The sequence below is a fragment of the Apteryx rowi genome, unplaced genomic scaffold, assembly GCF_003343035.1.
Source record: "Apteryx rowi isolate R43461 unplaced genomic scaffold, aptRow1 scaffold_2, whole genome shotgun sequence".
NCBI classification, from domain to species: domain Eukaryota; kingdom Metazoa; phylum Chordata; class Aves; order Apterygiformes; family Apterygidae; genus Apteryx; species Apteryx rowi.
Window position 1 is genome coordinate 3,930,178 of NW_020448307.1, and position 19,975 is coordinate 3,950,152.

The following is a 19,975-nucleotide window of genomic DNA, read 5'->3' on the forward strand; positions in this document are numbered from 1 at the left end:
TGAAAACAGAGAGGTAAGAAGTCTTCAATAATATGTGACATTCATGTAATATGAGATGTTTGATAATTTGTGGATTACTTAATGGTCTTTAATACAATTGGGGAAAGCTTGTTGTGATTTTTTTCTTTTTTTTTTTTTTTTYTTTTAAGATAACTTAAACATGTTTTTGTTCTTCCAGATGTATTTATACCAATGCCAGAAAACTTATTAGTAAATTTAAATGAAAACAGAGAGGTAAGAAGTCTTCAATAATATGTGACATTCATGTAATATGAGATGTTTGATAATTTGTGGATTACTTAATGGTCTTTAATACCTGTGGTTTAGATGCCAGGTTTGCAGTGGAAAAAAGAGATGTCTTAGTTTATCTGTGTGACTGTAAAATGCTGTCTTGTTTCAGGTTGGTAAATGTTGACTTTAGCGAGGGCTTCTTATTTTCTACCTTAATATTAGAGTACTAATACAAGTGTATATATGTGTTCAACAATCAGCTCTATAAAGAAGAAAACTCCTGACTTGACTCAATATTTTTGTGTTCTTAACTGTAGCTAATTCAAGATCTACTGAAGACCCTGCCACAGATGTTTACCAAGTCCCTGGAAACCCAGAGTGCTCTGGGGCCTGCATTACAGGCTGCCTTTAAACTAATGTCCCCGACTGGTGGTAGGATCTCTGTCTTCCAGACACAGCTTCCATCTGTGGGAATGGGAGCACTAAAATCACGAGAAGAGCCAAACCAAAGAGCAACTGCAAAGGTTAGAAAAGAAAAAGGTTAAGAGAACTGACTACCCTGTTCTAGAAACCTATGTGGCTCTGGTATTGCCTATTTTAGGTGAATTTTGCGGTTATCTTGTTGAGCTAGCCTTCCTTTGTTATATAGTAGAAAGACTGAAAAAAACCCAAACACTATAAGCTCAGATTAATGATCTGATTTTTTTTTTTTTTTCTTTTTAAGATGTTATCACTGAAATCAGTGAGGGAGAATCAATCATTAGTGTCCCTGAAAATGGGCTGTAAATGTGTTAATTTGTTTGAATTGCCACTCCGTTGTATTAACAGGACATACATCTGATGCCATCGACTGATTTTTACAAGAAGTTAGCCTTGGACTGCTCAGGGCAGCAGGTTGCAGTGGATTTATTTCTTCTTAGTGGGCAGTATTCTGACTTGGCTTCTTTAGGTAAGTCATATAAAGCTACTGAAGGTCATGTAACTTTTACACATTTGACAAATGCATAGAACCTATATTAACATGGGAATCTGATTTGAATAAATGTAGTGTGCCAAGATGTGAATTCATCCTTGATGAGCAGAGGCACTGTGAACAGAATGTAATCGTTCAGTATTTCCTGATTTAGCATAACTATTTTCATATTTTCCCTTATTCAGTGAGTCAGGAGATCCTTGTGATCCTGGTATAAGCTGCTGGAAATATTTTTCTTCTTTTCTGCCTTTTAATCATCAGCGTGAATATCTTTAGAGTAAGCGTCAATAGTATTTTAATTATTTTTCTCTCCATTTAAATAACCTTTTGAGTGGCATAGTAGCTATACTTTCTTCAGGTCAATGGAAAAAAACATTTCACACCTGATAAACTATAAAAATAATTGAACATACAGCTGTATTACATCTATGTTTCTGTATGCAGGCCTATAACTATGTAACAGAGGTATTTGCAGGTGTGAAGAGTTTAATGTTTAAAGGGAATATGGGATTGAACTGATAAAACTGGTATATTTAAAGACCACAGCAGCAACTGTCTGCACTCTGCCAATGTATGTTGTTTCTATTTCAGGCTGTATATCAAGGTATTCTGCAGGTAGTGTCTATTACTACCAGTCATACCATCATAAACACAATCCCGTCCAGGTGGAGAAATTACAAAAGGAGCTGAAACGATATTTAACTAGAAAGATTGGTTTTGAGGCTGTCATGAGGATAAGATGCACCAAAGGTTTGAACACTACTACTTCTTGTTATTTGGAAACATTTCGTTGGTATTTTGGCTTTATATAAGCTTAAATAGTTAAAAGACAAGTATTAGAAAAGTAAAATTCAGTACGAGGAATCAAACCATTTTTAAAAACTATACTTGGCACTTTGATATCAGTAAAGGTACTGCATTTAACATGATTAAAACTGCAAATTTTGCTGGACTATTATTTCAACAGGGGACTTTCTTATAGTCTAGAGACTTACTATTACTCTGCACTGATTTGGCTTTTGAATTCCTGACTTCTTCTGGGCTTTGTGGATTCTATGGGTTAGTTGTCTATTTAGGATATTTACCTTTCCTGAAAATACTTTATTTCATTGAGAAGAATCTTAATATTCTGATGCACAGCTATATAACAGTGATTGCAGATGTGTAAATGGTGTCTGTAGTTCACATTTGACTATAAAAATAAAACAATTTTTTTTATCTTGTAGGTCTTTCCATTCATACCTTCCATGGGAACTTCTTTGTGCGATCTACAGACTTGCTGTCATTGCCTAACGTAAACCCAGATGCAGGATATGCTGTGCAAATGTCAGTAGAAGAGAGTCTTACTGACATGCAAGTTGTTTCTTTTCAGTCAGCCCTGCTGTACACATCCAGCAAAGGTAAGATGTGTAGGCAGTGTTAGCTACAATAATGATATGGTATTTAGATGAGTGTTTTGTGTATGTTTATAAGCTGCAGTTCAGTTATAACTACACTAATATTGTCTATCTAACATCAAGATCAGAGCTGTGATGTGTTACTGCTTCTTCCAAATCAAGAAGTTTCTTGGGAGCCTTACTCTGGTCTGCTAATGAATAGGCTTAATCCAGAAACTGAAAACTAAGTCATTAACAGCTGCTGTAAACAGTCTGGTTCACCACTTGTTTGATAAAACAGATTAAATCTTAATTTTTTTGCTTGTTTAGTCAAACACAGATCAACTGCTTTGTTAATGAAGAAGTTATCCAAGTAATTCCAATACTTAGGCATGGCAAAAGTTGAGTATGCAGTGGCATTCCTTGTATCACTTCATAAAAAGAAAGTAGAGTTTGGAGACTACAATTTTCTTTTCTTTTAGGCGAAAGAAGAATTCGTGTCCACACCATGTGCTTGCCTGTTGTAGCAACGCTGAGTGATGTCTACCTGGGGGCAGATGTACAAGCTATCACTGGGCTGTTGGCCAATATGGGTAAGCATGATAAGAGCTGCTTGTTTAGCGATTTTGCACATGCATACCCAAAGCTTTGAGCAGTAGTCCTCTGGGAAATAGTATGAGAAGGAAAAGTTCCCCTCTTCAAAGAGGGCTTCAGGGCTTTTTGATTCTTGTCTTAGGTAAGGTATCAGTATAACTGTACGTTGTCAACTTGACTTATGATCTTAGTCTGGTACATCATCATGCTTTTAGTGGCTAATGTAGCAAACTGGGCCCTCGGCTGCTTTTTTGAATCATTTATCTTGGCTTGCTCTGTAATGTAGTAGTTTATCAACGTATGCTTGCGCGCATCATAATGAGAAAAGTTAACGTACGTGACTGTATTCCCACCAAAGAAAGAAAAGCCACTTATTTAAACTTCATACTCTCCTTTTAGCTGTGGACCGGTCTGTTTCTGCTAGCTTGAGTGATGCTCGGGATGCCTTGGTCAACGCAGTGATAGACTCTCTATCTGCTTACCGTTCTTCAGTCCTAAGCATTCAACAACCTGGTCTCATGGCCCCCCGTTCGCTACGGCTCTTCCCACTTTATGTACTGGCACTCTTAAAACAGGTGAGAATTAAAAGGAAGCCATGCAAGAGGATGATTGTGTTTGGCATGTCAGCATGAAGTAAAATGGTATTTCTTTGAGGTACAGAATAGCATCTATCATCTCAATTCTGAGTCTTATAAAAATGCTGAAAGAAAAGTTGCTTGATTTAGATTGTTTAATAAAAAAAGCCAGCCTTCCTGCTGTTTGCTATTAGGATATTGAGATGTTTCACAAATTTGAGAATGGTTCTCCTTTCATAAATAGAGTTCTCTGGAGATAAGTTCCATCTCTCTGCATCCCAGAATTTGGTTACTGAAAGGTCAGTATAGAACAAAGCCTATCTAATTGTCTTAGGCCTGAGCAGATAGTATATATTTTGGTGACAGATGGTGACTGTGCATTTTTATCTGGGACCTGTCATTTGATGAAAAAGGAAGGGACTTGGAGAATTTTATGAAGCAAATGTGTCAGAGTAATAAAAAGGGCTTCTGCTCTTGCCTGCAAAGGAAAGCAGTATGGGATAGCAAGGATGTTTAAAGAATATTGCTGTGGCAAATGATCTAGTTTAGAAGTCTGTATAAGAGCAAAAGGATAAATGATGCAATCAGGGAAGGAGGAAAATATTAAAGATGCTGTGTGACTAGTTTAGAGAATGTGAAAGGGTAATGGAAGAACATTTTTCAGGAATCCAGTTTTTGTGCGTTTCTAGCAATGTCCATCTACACAATAGTTCAACGTGGATTAAAAGATCGATCTGGCTGGCAAAGAGGTAGTGTTTGGCTGCTCTTGCAAAAGATTTAAAGCATTTCCCAATCTTTGCAATGCTTAGAAATTTGAAGAAAGGGCTTAATGTAAATAACTTCTGACTATGGACTCTCCTCAACCGATACTACAAGTCAGCCTTCTGATTTTTTACCTCTTGCATTACCAAGCATGCTGCTTACTAGCTTGCTCTCACTGAGGTTTGACCTTTTTCACGTAGAAGACCATGTAAGCATTTGACCTAGTCAGAGGGGGGCTCTGTTGCAGTTACAGCTCAGTTTTTAGTCCCAGCAAGCTAGGGACTTGCAATTATTGCAATTGCAGATTATTGCAAGTCCAGATCTCATAAGATTCTGCACATTGCAGCCAATGGTGAAGTGTTCCAACATTTGTTCTTTAAATTTTATCAAGTAGTGTTTTTGAGATTTATGTTAGAAAAGATTCAAGATGCTTTCATCTCAGCTGTAGTGATCACTAGAAAGGATTACTGGTGCATTAATAGTTTACCAAGGTTATGGTTGGTTGCAGAACCAGAAATGGGAATAATGAGACTTGCATGCAAATAATATGTGAAACACTCTAAGGAGAACTATGGAGAAGTAAAATAGCAGTGGTAAAGCACCGTATTTTGAGATAATATTTATGGCTGCACTCTGACTTGTAAGTAAATTGGAAATAAGCAACAGGTGGTGTGTTAAACTCTCTTGAATGCAATTCAAAACTTTCTTTTAACTGCCAAATTAAAACACTTGGTTATTTGCAGAAAGCATTCCAAACTGGGACGAATGCACGTTTAGATGAACGCATTTTTACGATGTGTCAAGTTAAGAACCAGCCCCTTGTTTACCTCATGCTTATGACTCATCCCAACCTGTACAGAGTTGATAATCTCACAGATGAGGTGAGTTTTTGCATTACTGCATGGTTTGTTTGTGTTTGGTTCCACAGATTTGTATGACGTGAAAATTTGTGTTCAAAAACCTCACGAAAGTTTTCCACATTAAAGCTATGTAGCTAAAATTTGCTGGTTTGTATCTTTCCATTTGGTACACTTCTGCATTTTGTTCTTTGGGATTGGACTGATGAATTCTGGAGAGAAGGGGTGGTCTAGCAATGGGTGGATGAGGAAGGGTTTTTTGGAGCTTATTTCACTTTTGCTCTGTCATTATCTTGCACTATAAATCACATGCACTTGAAGACAGTATTACAGTAGAGATGTTTTACCTTTTTATCCCTCTATAGTTTCCTTATTTTAAAGTGTCAAAGTAGTTTTGTGAACAGTGTGAGAATGTTTATAGAAGAGCCTGAATAATTCTGGAAATCACAACTTTTGTAGATAACAAATCTGGTATTCCAGTTCTAGAACTGATTAACAAAGATAAATTTGATGCTTTTAGTACACCTCGAAATAAAAATTTCAGAGGTTTAATGGTAGGCTATGTACTTGAAGTAAAACTTGAACCTAATTGAGGAAAAGCATTCAGTTTCAGTATTCAATATACTGTAGCCTACTCTTATTTTAGCCTTCTGTTCTTATGCCTGTTTAAATGCATTAAGATGTGAACTGTGTGGGTTTTTTTTATCTTTTATCTTTTTTTTTTTTCTTCCTTTAGGGAGCTCTTAACATAAATGATAGAACCATACCCCAGCCACCCATTCTCCAACTGTCTGTGGAAAAGTTGAGTAGGGATGGTGCTTATCTTATGGATGCTGGCTCTGTAAGTTGTATGGTGGTGAAAAAAATTTATATTTATGTGACAGGTTCTTTCTGAGAACTCAAAATGTGTAGAAGACTGCCAAGATGTAGGTTTGCATTGGTTTAACGTGGTTATTGTTGGATATCTTCCAGGTAATGTTTCTGTGGATTGGAAAGAACTGTGGGCAGAACTTTATCAGCCAAGTCCTTGGAGTTCCAAATTATGGCTCAATACCGCAGAATATGGTACGTGCTTGCTTTGCTGTATATCAGTCACACAGTGCAGCCAGAATAGAATCTTTACTAGAAGTAAAATACCACTATTCAAATATTGGCTCTCTAGTTATGGTTCACTATAAATTCAGTTTCAGGAAAAGAAATAATTTCTGTTGCCTCTCTCCAGGCTAAAACTTTAATCTACATCTTACTACGAAAGCGCACTAAGAAGAGGCTGACAATGATTAAATTTCTCAGAGCTGTGGGAGAAGCCTGAGAATCCTTGGGGATAGGCAGCACAGTAGATTAATGGGGAAGTCCTTCTGTTTCTGCGATAAAACAGGTGTAGATCACAACTCAGTCCTCACCATTTTGATATCCAATTGCTGCTACTAGTTCAGTGCATTGGATAGTTTCAAGCCCTTCTGAAGGAAACTAGAGTGAAACTATGCTATTCATCACAGAGCTCATCTGTCTGAGGTGTCTTTATACCTGATTAGGATAGAGCTTGGCTCATCTTTAGGGTCCTATTTATTAGTCCTCTGAAAAAAATCTTGTATGTATTAATAATACCCTTTGCCTCTTAGACACATCTCCCAGAACTTGAAACTGCAGAATCCATCAGAACAATAGCTTTCATCTCTTGGCTGAGAGAACAGAGACCCTTCTTTCCTATCCTGTATATAATAAAGTAAGTGTTGTGCTTTTTCTTTTTAACAGTCTGGGCTTTTTCAGGGACCTCTTCCAATCCATATTTGGATATTATATAATATACTGCACTTTCTTTATACAAGTTTTAAGTGGTGCATGCTGTGCCTAAGAGACTTAGCAACAGATGTGACTTGTTGTCAGTATCTCCAATTAGTCTTAATCTGTGGAAATTCTAAATGTTACAGAACAATATTTAGTCAACGTCGGATAAGTAAAGGAAATACTGATAAGCGTATTGGTCGGGATTAATCACAAGGGCTCTTTGAGATCCTCTCTTCCTATGTCCTTAAGCTGCTTTTGAAGCATCTTGCAACTGTTCTGTAACTTTTTGCCTGCATTGCACTGTAGATTTTGGTGAATGTTTGTTTCATTCATACACTTATTTTCATTTTGAAGGGATGACAGTCCATTGAAATCAAGTTTCCTGCAAAATATGATTGAAGACAGAACAGAATCAGCCTTATCATACTATGAGTTCCTCCTACATATACAGCAGCAAGTGAATAAGTGAAGCGCTAGCCTTTGGCTCGCTTGCTTAAGGAAAGATTTTGCAGTAAAGAACACTTGTGCTTGTAATATCTTCATTCAGTCTGTGGCCTGAGGCAGTTGATGAGAAGTTCTCACTGTGATTTCAACGAACTAAAGCAAATAAAGGACCACATCTGAAAATCAAATGCGCAACTACATAATATTGTACCTTAAAAAAAATCAAAATATTGGAACTGGTTGAGCACCTTTAATTTGCTGCAAATTATGTTTTTACTGTAAGTAGTTGCAGCATGAAGTACATTTACAAAGGCAATATTGAAAAGGTGAAATACATTTTGTAAAATAAAGAGTTCTTTGTTGTCCAAAATGTATATTTCTGTAACTCTTTTTTTTTTTTTTTGCTGCTAGATATAAAAACCTCATAATACTGATTATGATTTGCAGGGAAATTCTTTATTCAGTGCATCCAGTGATTAGAGTCAGAGCATCTTAATGTTCAACTTAGAATGCTTAAAGTAGCAATGAAACAACTATTCATTGTGAAATGAACAAATACTTCATGAAACTTAAAATCCAGGGTTTGGAATGGATTATAACTAAAAGGACTAAAGGTAAGCTTAAACCAGATAAGATGGCTGAATTTGTTAAAGTTTTTAAACACATCAGTATTGTAACTGAAAAAGGGAGTGGGGGGGAGCAGGCCCTGTATGGGGTATATTTTAAAAGTTAGTAGCTGAGTCAGCAGCAAAGGTAGATCGAGATGGATGGCAAGCTTTATTTTTCCTCAGTAAAATGAATAAGAGTTTTAATTTCAGTTTGTAAATGGTGTGGGAGGGCAAGGGCAAGGAAGGTCATCCCGGATTTTTTTTCTTTGCGTTGAGTAGACTTTTGGCTCTTGTTTATATTAACTGAATGTTAGGCCCCTAAAACTTAGTGCGTTTGTGAAATGAGTTTGTATGACAGCACTTAATGTTTTGAAACAATGTTGAATATTTGACACTAAAAATTGGAAAAGAAATTATTTTTCCAAAGACAAAAATGTTATGTTGTATTTGGAGAATTGTTTGTAGTTTGAGGCACACTAAGTTCTCCAAAATCCTTTTTTCTGCAGCTATGTAATGAGCCTAGGTCCAAAGCCAGTATGCACCAAATAAAAGCTTTAAATGTACTCTCAGATCCCTGCCAGTGCTACAGACAGAGGTTGACATTGGACTTAAGTGAAAATTTTTGTACAAAAATATTTAGAGCATTTTATAAAAGTGTACTGATAACTGTTCTATTTTGGAGATTAAGCTATCACTGATAGCTAGCAACATAAAGAGTACTTAGTTAAGTTATTGTATCTGTATGCCCATGGAAGAGCTTCATATGGAAAAATCATGTTTTGCTTCTAGTTTAATGGTGATTAAGTTAATTATAGGTCTTGCAAAATCTACTTCCTGGGACAAGTAGCTTGAACAGGCAAAATATTTATAAAGTAGTGGACAAGTATGGAGTGCAATTAGGCTAGGTTCCTTGTGTAGGTTTTGTGATAGGAATGTCACAGCACCTGACAGCATCATCATTTGCTACCACTTTGGACGCTAGCTACACTTGATCATCAGGAGTTGCCTTATTTGAGGGGAGAAGTGTCTTTGGAGAAACAGCTCTTGCCACTTGAGCACAAGATGCTGAAGTTCAGAGCAATGTCTGAAACGGCATGAAAAGACTATTCTAGAACCAATTTAAGCTCCTCTGGCTGCTGTCCCCATAACAAATGGGGGTGTATTTACTTGGACAACTTTTCAAAGAATTGCACACTTTCTAGTTGAAGTGAAGAGATTTTAAGTTTGGGAGCCTAACCTTTTCCAGTGGGAAGGGTCTTTTCATCTAAATCATAAAGGAAAACTATGCACTTGCACAGGTTATCGCTTAAAACTTCTGTTTGGGGCATATTATCACTTAGACACTGGAAACCGTTCTTGTGTCTAACAGCCAACCCAAAGTTTGTTTCCTTCTATGACTATATTTTATCATTATATTCCTTAAAAATAATCATAAAAAAAAATGTTGGAGGTGGCTTCGTTGCTTTATGTACACCAGGCTAATGGCTATGGATGTCAGTCTGTGTGGCAGTTAACAACTTTGAATTAGGGTCACTAAGTTTTGCAGAGCGAAACATAAACAAGAATCAGAGAAACTATCTTGGAGTAGAACACTTCTCTTCACCTTGGAAGAAATTCTGTATTGAACTTTGCTAGTTTATTCACTTGCGGTGGGAAAAGCCTGCTAGTTCAACTTGTGTTACTCTAAGGGCAGTGCAAGACAGATGAACACGTAAACTATGATGTGTCCTTTTTCTTTGTTTAACCAACAACTGAAAAATGAGGATACTGAAAATGAACTGCAAAAACTGGCAAGAGTTGCCCTGATACTTAAATCTCAGTACAACAACTTTACCACTGCAAATGTACTCTATTTTTGTAGTTGAAGATTTTTTTTAACTATATCCGTATTTGACACATTAATGTTCAGCCAACATTGTTACCATCCATTTTACTTTGCTTTCATTATCTTTTTTAATTTAATATATTTGAGTCTGAGTCCATATAGACTGTTTTGCAATAACTAGAATGATTCACATTTCTTTTATTTAGAGTTAATTTCTTATCAGAATTTAATCAAAGATGCAGAATGGCTGTTATATAAGGGACCATTAAATGTGATTTTTAAGGTTCTGTTTACTATTATGGATGTAATCCTTATAGTAAATTTAATTTTGTAAAGTAGTGTATAATATTGTAATATTAAATCTTTGTTTTCTGAACTCAGACATTTGATCTTCAGTATGAAGTTATAAATTTCCCCCTTCTGAATCTGAGACAGGATTTACTTGTCCTCCTTTTTACAGTTTGTAATTTTCACTGTTTTATTCCTGTAAAAAGTCATTTGTAACACATGCAAATGCTTATTTTATCTGTGCTAATTTATCAGATTTGGCTACTCAATAAAATTAATTGAAAGAACTCATGGAAGTCCATCAGTCCTTTCTTACTAATAAAAATCGGATACCATATTTGATCATCAAGATAAATAGCATGTACCAAAAGTGATAAATTCTATTTTTAGCTAAAACTTAATATTTAAATGATACAAACTGAGAGGGAACTTCAGGGAAATTAGTTCCAGTTGACTCAAACTTCCCTTTTGTTACTGACAGTTTTGTCCCTCCAGAGCATCCCTGTCACTCAGCGTCATTATTCAGTCCTACCTGGGTTTGTTCTTTCAGTAAGTCCACACTGTGCAGTACTCCACAGTGTGGTACCCTGCTCTCTGGTGTGACGGTGGTCTCGAGCAAGCTGACAGTGGTGGTTGGAAAGAATTTAGCCCGTCTTCAGCAGTGTTCCCAAGTTGGTAATTAATTTTATCGTAGGTCACATATCTTCACTTAACATCCTACTCTTTCAACACCTTCCTTTTTGTAAAAGTCATTTCACCTTATGCTTACCAATTTTTTTTGTTTAAGAGCTCTCATCACTGCTGCTTCTGGTTCATAATATATTACAGTTAATGCATGAGCTTGGTACTTTGACCTCCATGTATAACAATTTTTGAATATAGAATTCTATCAAGTTCTCTTAAATCACATAGTATCCTAGAAGTATTCTTGATTTAGACTTGTCAGCACTAGTTTTCCCCCAATATACATCAAAATCTTTGTTTCAATGCTGCTGAATTTCAAGACTCTCGCTGCGGCTCTGTCCAGCGTGCAGCCATCCGAGCAGTCGTTGGAAGCCCAAGGATGCGGATCATGGAGCCGAGTTCTTCCAGCTGGAGGGTCTGTGCTGCGCCTGCGAGTTAAGGAGTGTCACTTGTCACGGATGTTGGAGGTAATTGGTTCGAAGTATTCACAGAAAGAACCATGTCGCTAAACCAAATCTGAAGGTAGTTTTCAGTTAATTTTGACAATGCTGCGCATGTTAGCTATGGGAATATCTGACTAGGGGACGATACTGTGGGCCATTTCTATCACTTTTTGTCACACAAGCGGAGGTGCGATGGACTTTTTACATACATAAATAGGAACATTGTTATGCCAATTGTACCTCGATAGACCCTAAGAGGTTCCGTTTCATAATTTTATGGTAATTCCGGAATCCTTGGCAGGTCCCAGTTTCCTCCTGTCCTTCCTTCATGTGTATATTCAATCCCTTCAGCTTCTTACTGTAGTAACAGCAATGCCGTGACGCTATGTGAGTGTGTTTACCGGAAATATGATTTGAGAAGCTTATCTGTGCAGCACAATAGCATCCTAAAGGGGATTTTCCCACACCATATATCCCTTTTATGTAAATGTAAAAACATCTGCTTATTAGCCCTCCAATAAAAGCATAATTTTTCCTTGTTAGTACGTAGCCAGATGTGACTAACTTACTAAATACGGGTATAAGCAGCACTTGGAGCTCTTGCCAACAGCAAATCGCAATTATATGTTTGCAGGAACGCTTTACAGTGCTGAAAATTAAACTGCGGTTCTTAAAACTGCTCTCGTCCTGTGAATTCAGCGTAGCGCATAAACCTGCCGTTCTGCTGCTTTTGTACGGCTGTAATTTTAACTTAGGGGTCTTCATTTCTAGTTCCAGAAACCCCTTCGCTATTTCAGATATACTAATAGCGTTGCGCCGCCAGACACTGGGTTTCGGCTGTCGTTTCCCGGGACCGAGGACGGGTGCGCTCGGCAATCTAAACCCCTAAATCTGGAAGACACCCGGCAGCTATCGCGGCCCCCGGGACCGCCCCGCCGCTTCCCCCGCTGCTCCGTCATTTCCGAGGCCGCCGCGGCCATCTTCGCTGCGGGCACCGCTGCGGGCGCCGTAACGGCAGAGGGCGAGCGACGCCGCGAGTGAGGGGGGCTCCCGGCGCTGCCCCTGCCCCTACGCAAGATGGCGGCGCTCGCTTCAGCGCCTGGAGGCGGGCGGCGGCGCCTGCGCGCCGGGGCGGAGCGGCGCCCATTGTGCGGCGGCGGGGCGGCGGCGCAGCCCTTCGCGCCGCCATGGAGCCGCAGCCGCCGGCCGTCATGGAGGGCGGCGGGGGGGGAACGGCGGCGCCGGCGGCGGCGGCCGCGGGGGGGGCCTCGGGCCTCTCGGCCTCGCAGCGCCGCGCCGAGCTGCGGCGCAGGAAGCTGCTGATGAACTCGGAGGAGCGGATCAACCGGATCATGGGCTTCCACCGGCCCGCGGCGGGCAAGGGTGAGCCCTCGGGGCGGCGGCGGCGGGGCGGCGCGAAATACCCCTTTCCCCAGAGAATTGCCGCGGGCGCAGCCTGTGCCCCGGCCCGCCGCTTTGCTGCGCAGCGGGCGGACGAGCCGCCGTTTCCCTTCAGGCAGCCGGGGAACGACTCGCCTCCCTTAACTGCTCCGTTTCGTGCCCGTTTTATGTTGAAGTTTCCTCACGTTTTGCTTGGTAACTGCCCGTACGATGCTCGCGCCCGGCACGCGGTGTTTTCTTGCAGGCTCGTGGGCAGGTCGTTCATCTTTCTCCGAGCGCCGTGAGGCGTCTCGTCTGGTCAGGGGAGAGTCCCCGGACCCCGGCTGCCGAGGGCGGCCGAAGCCGTGCGCCGGTCTGCTTTGGCGCTGCAGCGGGCTCCGCTTGGGGTCGGGTCCCCCTCTGCGGCGGGACCAGCGTGTGCGTGCTCCACCGTGGCCTCTTGCACCGTAAGATGGTGTCTTCACGTTCAGCACCTTACTGCTTCGCCTCCAGCAATGAAGAAGAAGCTAAAGCGTGCTTTTCCTGTTGCCTGCTCGTTTCTCAATCTCTAATGCTCCTTCTGAGTGATTCACTTTCCTCGAATCTTTGTCTTTTTTTTTTAATGTTGCTCCTTGTGTTTTTATTGGGCATACTGTGTTGTTGTCTAAGTATGTCCAACGCTTTCATTTTCCATTGCTGATTGACGGCTTTGACTCTTGGCCTACGAGGCATAGCTGTGTCTCCAACGTCTGCTCCATCCCTACGCGTGTCCTGCAATGCAAAGCCTACGGTTTGTGCAGAGTCCTTTATAGGTCAGCGAAGAGAGCCAGGAGTGCATTGAGCACAGTTGTGTAAAAGCGTCGTTGTGGCGACGCTGATGAGTGTTTTCGTGAAGTCAGTCTATGCTGCGCTCTTTCTTCCGCATCATCATGAACCATGGTGTAATCGAAGTCTGAGCATAAACCTTTCTTTGGCAAGTTGCTTATCTGATCTGCTGAGTCCATTTTGCTATAAAATGGGGTTGCTGGTATTCAACTATTTCAAATGGTTTTGTGATTAATAACTAGCATCCTTATTAATTATAAATATGTGTTTTCACTTTGGAAATGGAGACATCAAACCAAGATCCCAACACTGTATTGCTGAAGGGTTGTTCTGAGTATCCAGCATGCATAACTGTATTTTTGTTTCTCTTCTTTAGATGATGAAAGTCACACAGAATCGAAACTTCAGCATGAACAAGATAAATCAAACTCCCTTCCTGTTCCTTCGGTTTCCAAGCGAATTGTGCTTGGCGATTCTGTCTGTAATTTATCAGGAACGGCTGACCATGCAAGCAGCGTTGTAGACCTCAAAGGGGATAAGAAGGACTTGTTCAGTAAAGCTCCAGAGCTTGTCAATGAGGGCACAAGTGAGCTCCGTCACCGTAACAGAGGGGAACTGTCATCCGAAGCTGTGCCACGGCCACCTAGACATGGATTAGAGCAATACTTATCCAGATTCGATGAAGCTCTGAAGCTGAGGAACCAGCTGATGAATGAGAAGCCAAGCCAAGAGAATGGGAATGCAGTGGAGGAGTTTGATTCTTTCCGCATTTTTAGATTAGTGGGATGCGCTCTGCTTGCCATTGCAGTCAGGGCTTTTGTGTGCAAGTACTTGGTGAGTTCAGGGAAACAATCCAATTCTGTTTTGCTTGCTTACTGCAAACTCAGGACCCTGCTCTTTATGAAATACTGTTTTTCTAGAGCTGAAGTCTATAGATAGTGGTTAGGTGAGCTGGGAACTTCAGGCACTCTTTACATTTCCTACAACTGTATAAAAGCTGACAAATCTCTGATGCTCTTTGAGGTGATAATCATCTCTGAATCTGTGTTATCTGTCTAATGCAGCCCCCATATAGCAGCTGAGTAGCACACATTTGGTCCATGGTGTTTGAGGAGCAGAAACACTGGAATAGTTGCTGTGTAAGTACACTGCAAATTTGTTCACATCCTTGTGGACATTAGTCAACTGCTTTTGTAGTTTGGAGCCTACAAAAGAACAATAGAATAAAAACAACAGCAGTCTCAAGATAAGTGGCCCCTACTCATTTATCAGTCTCTTGAGAAGACTAGTTCCCAGATATTCCAGGTGTCTGCCTGTACATTGTACAGAGGTGTGTGACTGGTGCAGCCTGCCACCTTCTGGATCACTGGGTTCATTTTTAGACAGTGCTATACGGTTGTGTAACTTCAGGTAAAGGCTCAAAGAAAATAAAGTAGAACCCTATTCTTGACATGTAACTTGTCTATTTAGGTTGGTAGTATTCAAGAATGGTGCTGTTATTGTCCATAAATTATTTTTTACCTACCTAATTTTCATTTATTATTTTGGAAGTATTAAATTCCTATGTTTTTTTAGTTATTACTTCAGACTAACTTAATTTTCATACATGCTTTCTTATTCTTACAGTCAATATTTGCACCATTTCTTACTCTACAACTTGCCTACATGGGACTGTCCAAGTACTTTCCAAAGGTAAAATAATGTTTCAAAATTAGATGAATTTAAAATGCTTTTAATTTAAACTTATGCTTAGATTGTATTGATTTATGACCAATGCATGTGTAGTATTCTCCTTTTGTTTTAAACTGCAGACTTGAGAGTTATCAAAAGCTGTTAGTTAATACTAGTTTTTAATCTTCCCAGATTTGGTCCAAATCTTGTTTAAAGTTGCTGTGAAAATAAGGACTAGCACCTTACTTAGCTGTAGCCTATTTGGAAGCATCTGTCCAAGAAAGCCAGGTAGTGTTTCTGTGTCTTTAGAAAGCTTTTGCTTTCCTCCCAGGCAGTACTGTTCTGCGGTTACTGTTGTTAGCTCTGTTGGCAGCCATGGTGTATGTGATGTCTGAACAAAAATTATTTAGTTACAAAATGAGACAGTCCCTGGCTTTCAAGGGCCTCTATATTCCATTGCTAATGTTGGTTTGAATGAAGACTTGAAATGAGACATATATTTGTCTGTGAAACTTCCTGCTCATCAGCAAAATTTGCTATCACTTGCTTTATATATTTACACCAGTTAGTTGTATTGAAGGTTTTTTTTTTTTCTGTTTGATGATTTTGTCTGGTCTGTGTTGTAAAGCAGGATTAAATGATGCTTAATCCATAGTTGAAGGGAAACATTTGCATTTTAAAAGGAATAATAGATTAACTGTAGAAAATCAGAATAAATGAGTATTTCTTCTTTCGTACTTAAGTATGTAATTGAAAACTGAACTTCATAGCAGTCATTCTACGGTGATGTGTCAAAACACAGAACAGTGGAATTAGCCTTAGACCTACACTAGCTCATCTGCCAGATCTTTTGATCTCTAGTTTCTGCTGTTTTTTAAATGAACTATTCAGTTTTAGAATTTAAAGAGGTGGTTTCTTTCCACAACTTTCTTTTACCTGAGTTATACCCAGATGAGCTCAATCAGCTTCATTCTTCTCTCACCAGACCTAGGAAGATTCTTGAATGCTTAATTTAGATTGGGTTAAATTAAGATATCTAGCAAATATTCTCAAATTACTAAAACTTTGAGCTGGTTTTCAAACTCCTGTTTGCCTCCCTGTCAAACCTCTTTGCATCCTCAGGATCCTGTGTGGCCTCGCCTTACAGACAGAAAAGCAGCTTTCAAAGGGCTTTTGGAGATTTCTGAGTTTAGAGAATAAAACTACCAAATGGAATCGTACTAGATTAGAAAGGAGCTGTTGGTTTTCAATTCTAAATCATGTTTCTATGTTAGAAAAGTAAGCTTCTTTTGCCAAGTAGCATGATGAGGTTAATCCTGCTCAGCAAGTAGAGGTGCTTGGCTTGGGTTCCCGCACCCAAGCTTCCCTCGGCTGGGACTCTTCCCCCTCATGCTGAGGCTGCTGCACAGCCCCACTTTACAGTCTGCTGTGCCAGTGTGAAGTAGGCATAATGTCCGGGGGGAGTTTTATCTGCTGTGAACCAGACTCTCACTCAGCTCCATTGGACCCATCACAGCAGGAATCTCTAGCTAGGATGCGTTGTGAATCCTGGAGAGAATCAGTCCGAACCTGCTCTTACCCATGGCTTTGGAATGTGCCTGGCTGTGGGTGAAACTGGCACAACATTTGCAGTGTTTAAAGCAGAATTGGATTATAACAGGAGAACTAACTTAATACTGTTTTTTTTTTTTCTTTTAGTGTGAAAAGAAGGTGAAAACAACAGTACTAACTGCTGCTCTCTTACTGTCTGGAATCCCCGCAGAAGTGATTAGTCGCTCCATGGACACCTACAGCAAAATGGGAGATGTTTTCACAGACCTTTGTGTCTATTTCTTTACTTTTATCTTCTGCCATGAACTTTCTGTGTTTTTTGGTTCTGAAGTACCCTGATGACTGTAGAAGTCAATACAGTAGTTACACTAAAGCTTTCCAGTCTGTATTCCTTTAACATATGACTGTCCAACCAGGTTTAAACCTTAATTAAAATTCTTACCTGTTTGAATGCTTAAAAGGAGCCTTAAATCCAGTCATTTTGGGAATGGAAGAACAGGATCCCAGGCTGCCAGTTGTATTAGTACAGTTTATTTATATACTGTGTCTGCCTATTACAAATGTGAAGAATAGGATGCAAGTGTCAGTAGATGATTTATTTTGTTTAGTTAGATGATGCCCTTCTCACCCTCCTTCATAAACACTTATTAAGCTACCTTTGTTTTTGTGGTGAGAACAAAAAGAAGGGATTTACTTTCAGCAGAACCATATATATATATATCCAGTATGACTGTAGCTAATAAGAACTGCTCATTTTGTGTTACTCCCCTTTTTTTTTAACGAAAGCTCTAAATAAAATAAAAGAAATCCCTGGATTCTGTTGTTCCAATTCAGAATGCTGAACCAAGCAGCTGCTTCTGGAGAACGTTGGTGAAACTTGCCACTTCACTGTTCTAATCCTTGCCTTGCTATAAATTATTCATTGTGATTGTGATGAATTTGATGATTCTAGTGCAAAACAGCTAAGCAAAAAAAAAAAAAAATCCTGTTGGTCTGCAAGTGTCATCAATCAAAAGTAGGAAGAAACAAAATTGTTAATCTCAACTGTTTGTGAGTTTCCGGCAGCCTGTTAATCCTAGTGTAGCTCATACCTGTGCTTTCATTCTGACTCCCCCTCGCTGGCCTTTTTTTTCTTTTAGCAATAGTTTGCCTCATGCAAGGAAAGATGTATATATTGGCAACCAACCTGCAGTATAAAACATTTGCTCCAGTTTATGTAAAAATTACAAGGGAACTATTGTTTTTCTGGCTCCTTGCAGGATTGCATTTGACAATTTTGAATGTGACATTCATTTCTGTATTTTTTTCTCTGTTTATTACCAGACATTTGCATGTAAACAGGATCTCAGTTACCTGGGAGTTCTGCTCCTGCTGCTTAATAGTATTGCTACCCAACAGCGTATAGTCTTTGATTCAGCAGAGATGCTTATAGGTAAACTATTTGCTATCTTCTGTGCTGTGTTTCTGAGATTCTCCCAATTACATCAAAACAGCCATTCCTGTTTAAATACTAAATACTACGAGTGACAATGAAATAAAATAGCTTATTGCTTTGTTAGAGTTGACTCTCACATAAAGATCAACGTATGATGGGAGAATAGCATTTTAAATTTTTCTGTGGGAGTCCAGTGCCATAGGGGAAAAGCAAATAAACACAAATGAATCCTACAGCTGGGGAAAGTAGGAAGTTAGTGAGTGTTGTCTTGTTTTCAGTCCCATAAGAATTTTATACAGTGAGAGGAAGGAGGTTTCATTCCAAATAGCCAGCCTTTCACGCTGACAATCTGTGAAAATTTCTGTTGAAACTCAACTTGTTGTTGTCTTCAACTTGTAGTTGTTTTGTTTGGAATTGGGACTTTCAGATAATCCAGGCTAATGTCCTTTTTTAAGTGTAGAGAAACACCTAGTTATGTTGATATTTGCATAAATTTGAGGGAGCAAAACTTTCATTATGTGTATTTAAAACAAATGGCTATGCTTTCTGCTTAATCTTTTCTGTTAAAGCTGCCTGCTGTAATTTTAGCACTGCATTTCTGACTCCAGAGTCAGATCTGTGTTTGTGGTGTGAAAACAAAAGCTTGTGTTTTGGATTTGACACTTTCAGTTTTTACCAGTTACTAGTCTTGTTACAGATGTCCAGGGCTGGACTGTAAAAGATTCTGACTTAGGTCTATTAGCACAGGTATTAAAAGGTTCTGGCTAAATATTAGACAAGAGTTTCAGCAGGTTCAAAAGGTTCAAATAGCTTGAAATATGTAAGTAATGAGTTTGCTCAAAAATTACTCTTTTTCTGACCTTATGCTTATATGCCCAAATGTAAGACAAATACATTTCAAAAATGCCAGGTCCTAGCATCTGCAAAAAGCACTGAATTTCTAATCCTGATCACAAATGTTTTAATCCTGATCAGTTAATTAATAAGAAAACAGTTGAGCAACCTTTTTTTTAATTATTTTTGCACAACCCCTTTTACAATCCTTTTGCATAAAAAAAAAAGATTAAGCAGGTTATTTTCTCAAGTGGTGAAAGAAGCGTTGCTACGAGACCTAATCGGGAACTTTTCAGCGTGAAAGCGCCTGGTTTTACGTGGCAAACTGTTCAAGATGGGGTCGGAGTGCCGTCCCCCCGTCCGCTAAGGGAACGAGCACAGAGCCAGCGAGGACGTCACTAAATTCCTCTTCGCCTTTGGTCAAGAAACGAATCTCCTTTATTCCGTTTTAATTATCTTTGTTTATGTATATAATTCTATTTAACGTTTATTGCTAAACCGGTTGTTTTCTATTAAAGATATATTTGTTACCCCCTTCTTGCAGGGTTTCATTTCGCCTGCCGTCCTTCCTCGCCCAAGCAGCGGTTTGGGAACGTGGCGGTGGCTGCGCGAGGGGCCTTTTGGGCACCCCGGGAGCAGCCGTAGGCCGGGCGCGAGCGCCGGCGCCCGGGCCCGGGGCAGGAGTCCCGCTGCCGCCTTAGTTCTTGCCTATTGCTCGTGTTCGGTGCCGGCTGCCGGCGGCTTCTCGGGCGGGGGGGAGCCGCGGCGGGGGGGGAGCCGCTCCGGCCCCTCCGGTTTCGGCAGGGAACAACCGGCCGCGGCCGGTTCCCC

The 19,975-nt window shown here is 39.8% G+C and overlaps 2 protein-coding genes and 1 long non-coding RNA gene across 4 annotated transcripts in view; 2 read left to right on the top strand and 1 right to left on the bottom strand.

Moving 5' to 3' along the window:
• Positions 1-10,608, top strand: part of SEC24A (SEC24 homolog A, COPII coat complex component) — a 22,273-nt gene extending 11,665 nt beyond the window's left edge. The window contains exons 11-22 of the mRNA XM_026063179.1: positions 179-234; positions 549-755; positions 1,060-1,180; positions 1,796-1,954; positions 2,431-2,604; positions 3,063-3,173; positions 3,574-3,749; positions 5,255-5,392; positions 6,105-6,209; positions 6,341-6,433; positions 6,991-7,094; positions 7,511-10,608. Of these exons, the coding sequence (XP_025918964.1) occupies positions 179-234; positions 549-755; positions 1,060-1,180; positions 1,796-1,954; positions 2,431-2,604; positions 3,063-3,173; positions 3,574-3,749; positions 5,255-5,392; positions 6,105-6,209; positions 6,341-6,433; positions 6,991-7,094; positions 7,511-7,625 (1,559 nt within the window). The 3' untranslated portion in view covers positions 7,626-10,608. The remainder of the gene's footprint in view (positions 1-178; positions 235-548; positions 756-1,059; positions 1,181-1,795; positions 1,955-2,430; positions 2,605-3,062; positions 3,174-3,573; positions 3,750-5,254; positions 5,393-6,104; positions 6,210-6,340; positions 6,434-6,990; positions 7,095-7,510) is intronic.
• On the bottom strand, positions 7,989-12,552 carry LOC112964713. Its single transcript, XR_003253049.1, has 2 exons — positions 12,018-12,552; positions 7,989-11,433 (listed from the first exon to the last, which is right to left on the bottom strand). It is a non-coding gene; the product is annotated as an uncharacterized LOC112964713 (long non-coding RNA).
• A 107-nt stretch (positions 12,553-12,659) lies between these two features.
• On the top strand, positions 12,660-19,674 carry CAMLG (calcium modulating ligand). 2 transcript variants are annotated; one of them, XM_026063456.1, is made up of 4 exons: positions 12,660-12,831; positions 14,030-14,487; positions 15,280-15,345; positions 17,023-19,674. In XM_026063456.1, exons 1-4 carry the CDS (start codon positions 12,660-12,662, stop codon positions 17,212-17,214), a joined length of 888 nt encoding a protein of 295 aa, XP_025919241.1. In that variant the 3' UTR covers positions 17,215-19,674. The 2 variants fall into 2 exon arrangements, with proteins under 2 accessions (XP_025919241.1, XP_025919242.1); XM_026063457.1 differs by lacking the exon at positions 12,660-12,831 and adding an exon at positions 12,946-13,044.
• The last annotated feature ends 301 nt before the right edge of the window (positions 19,675-19,975 follow it).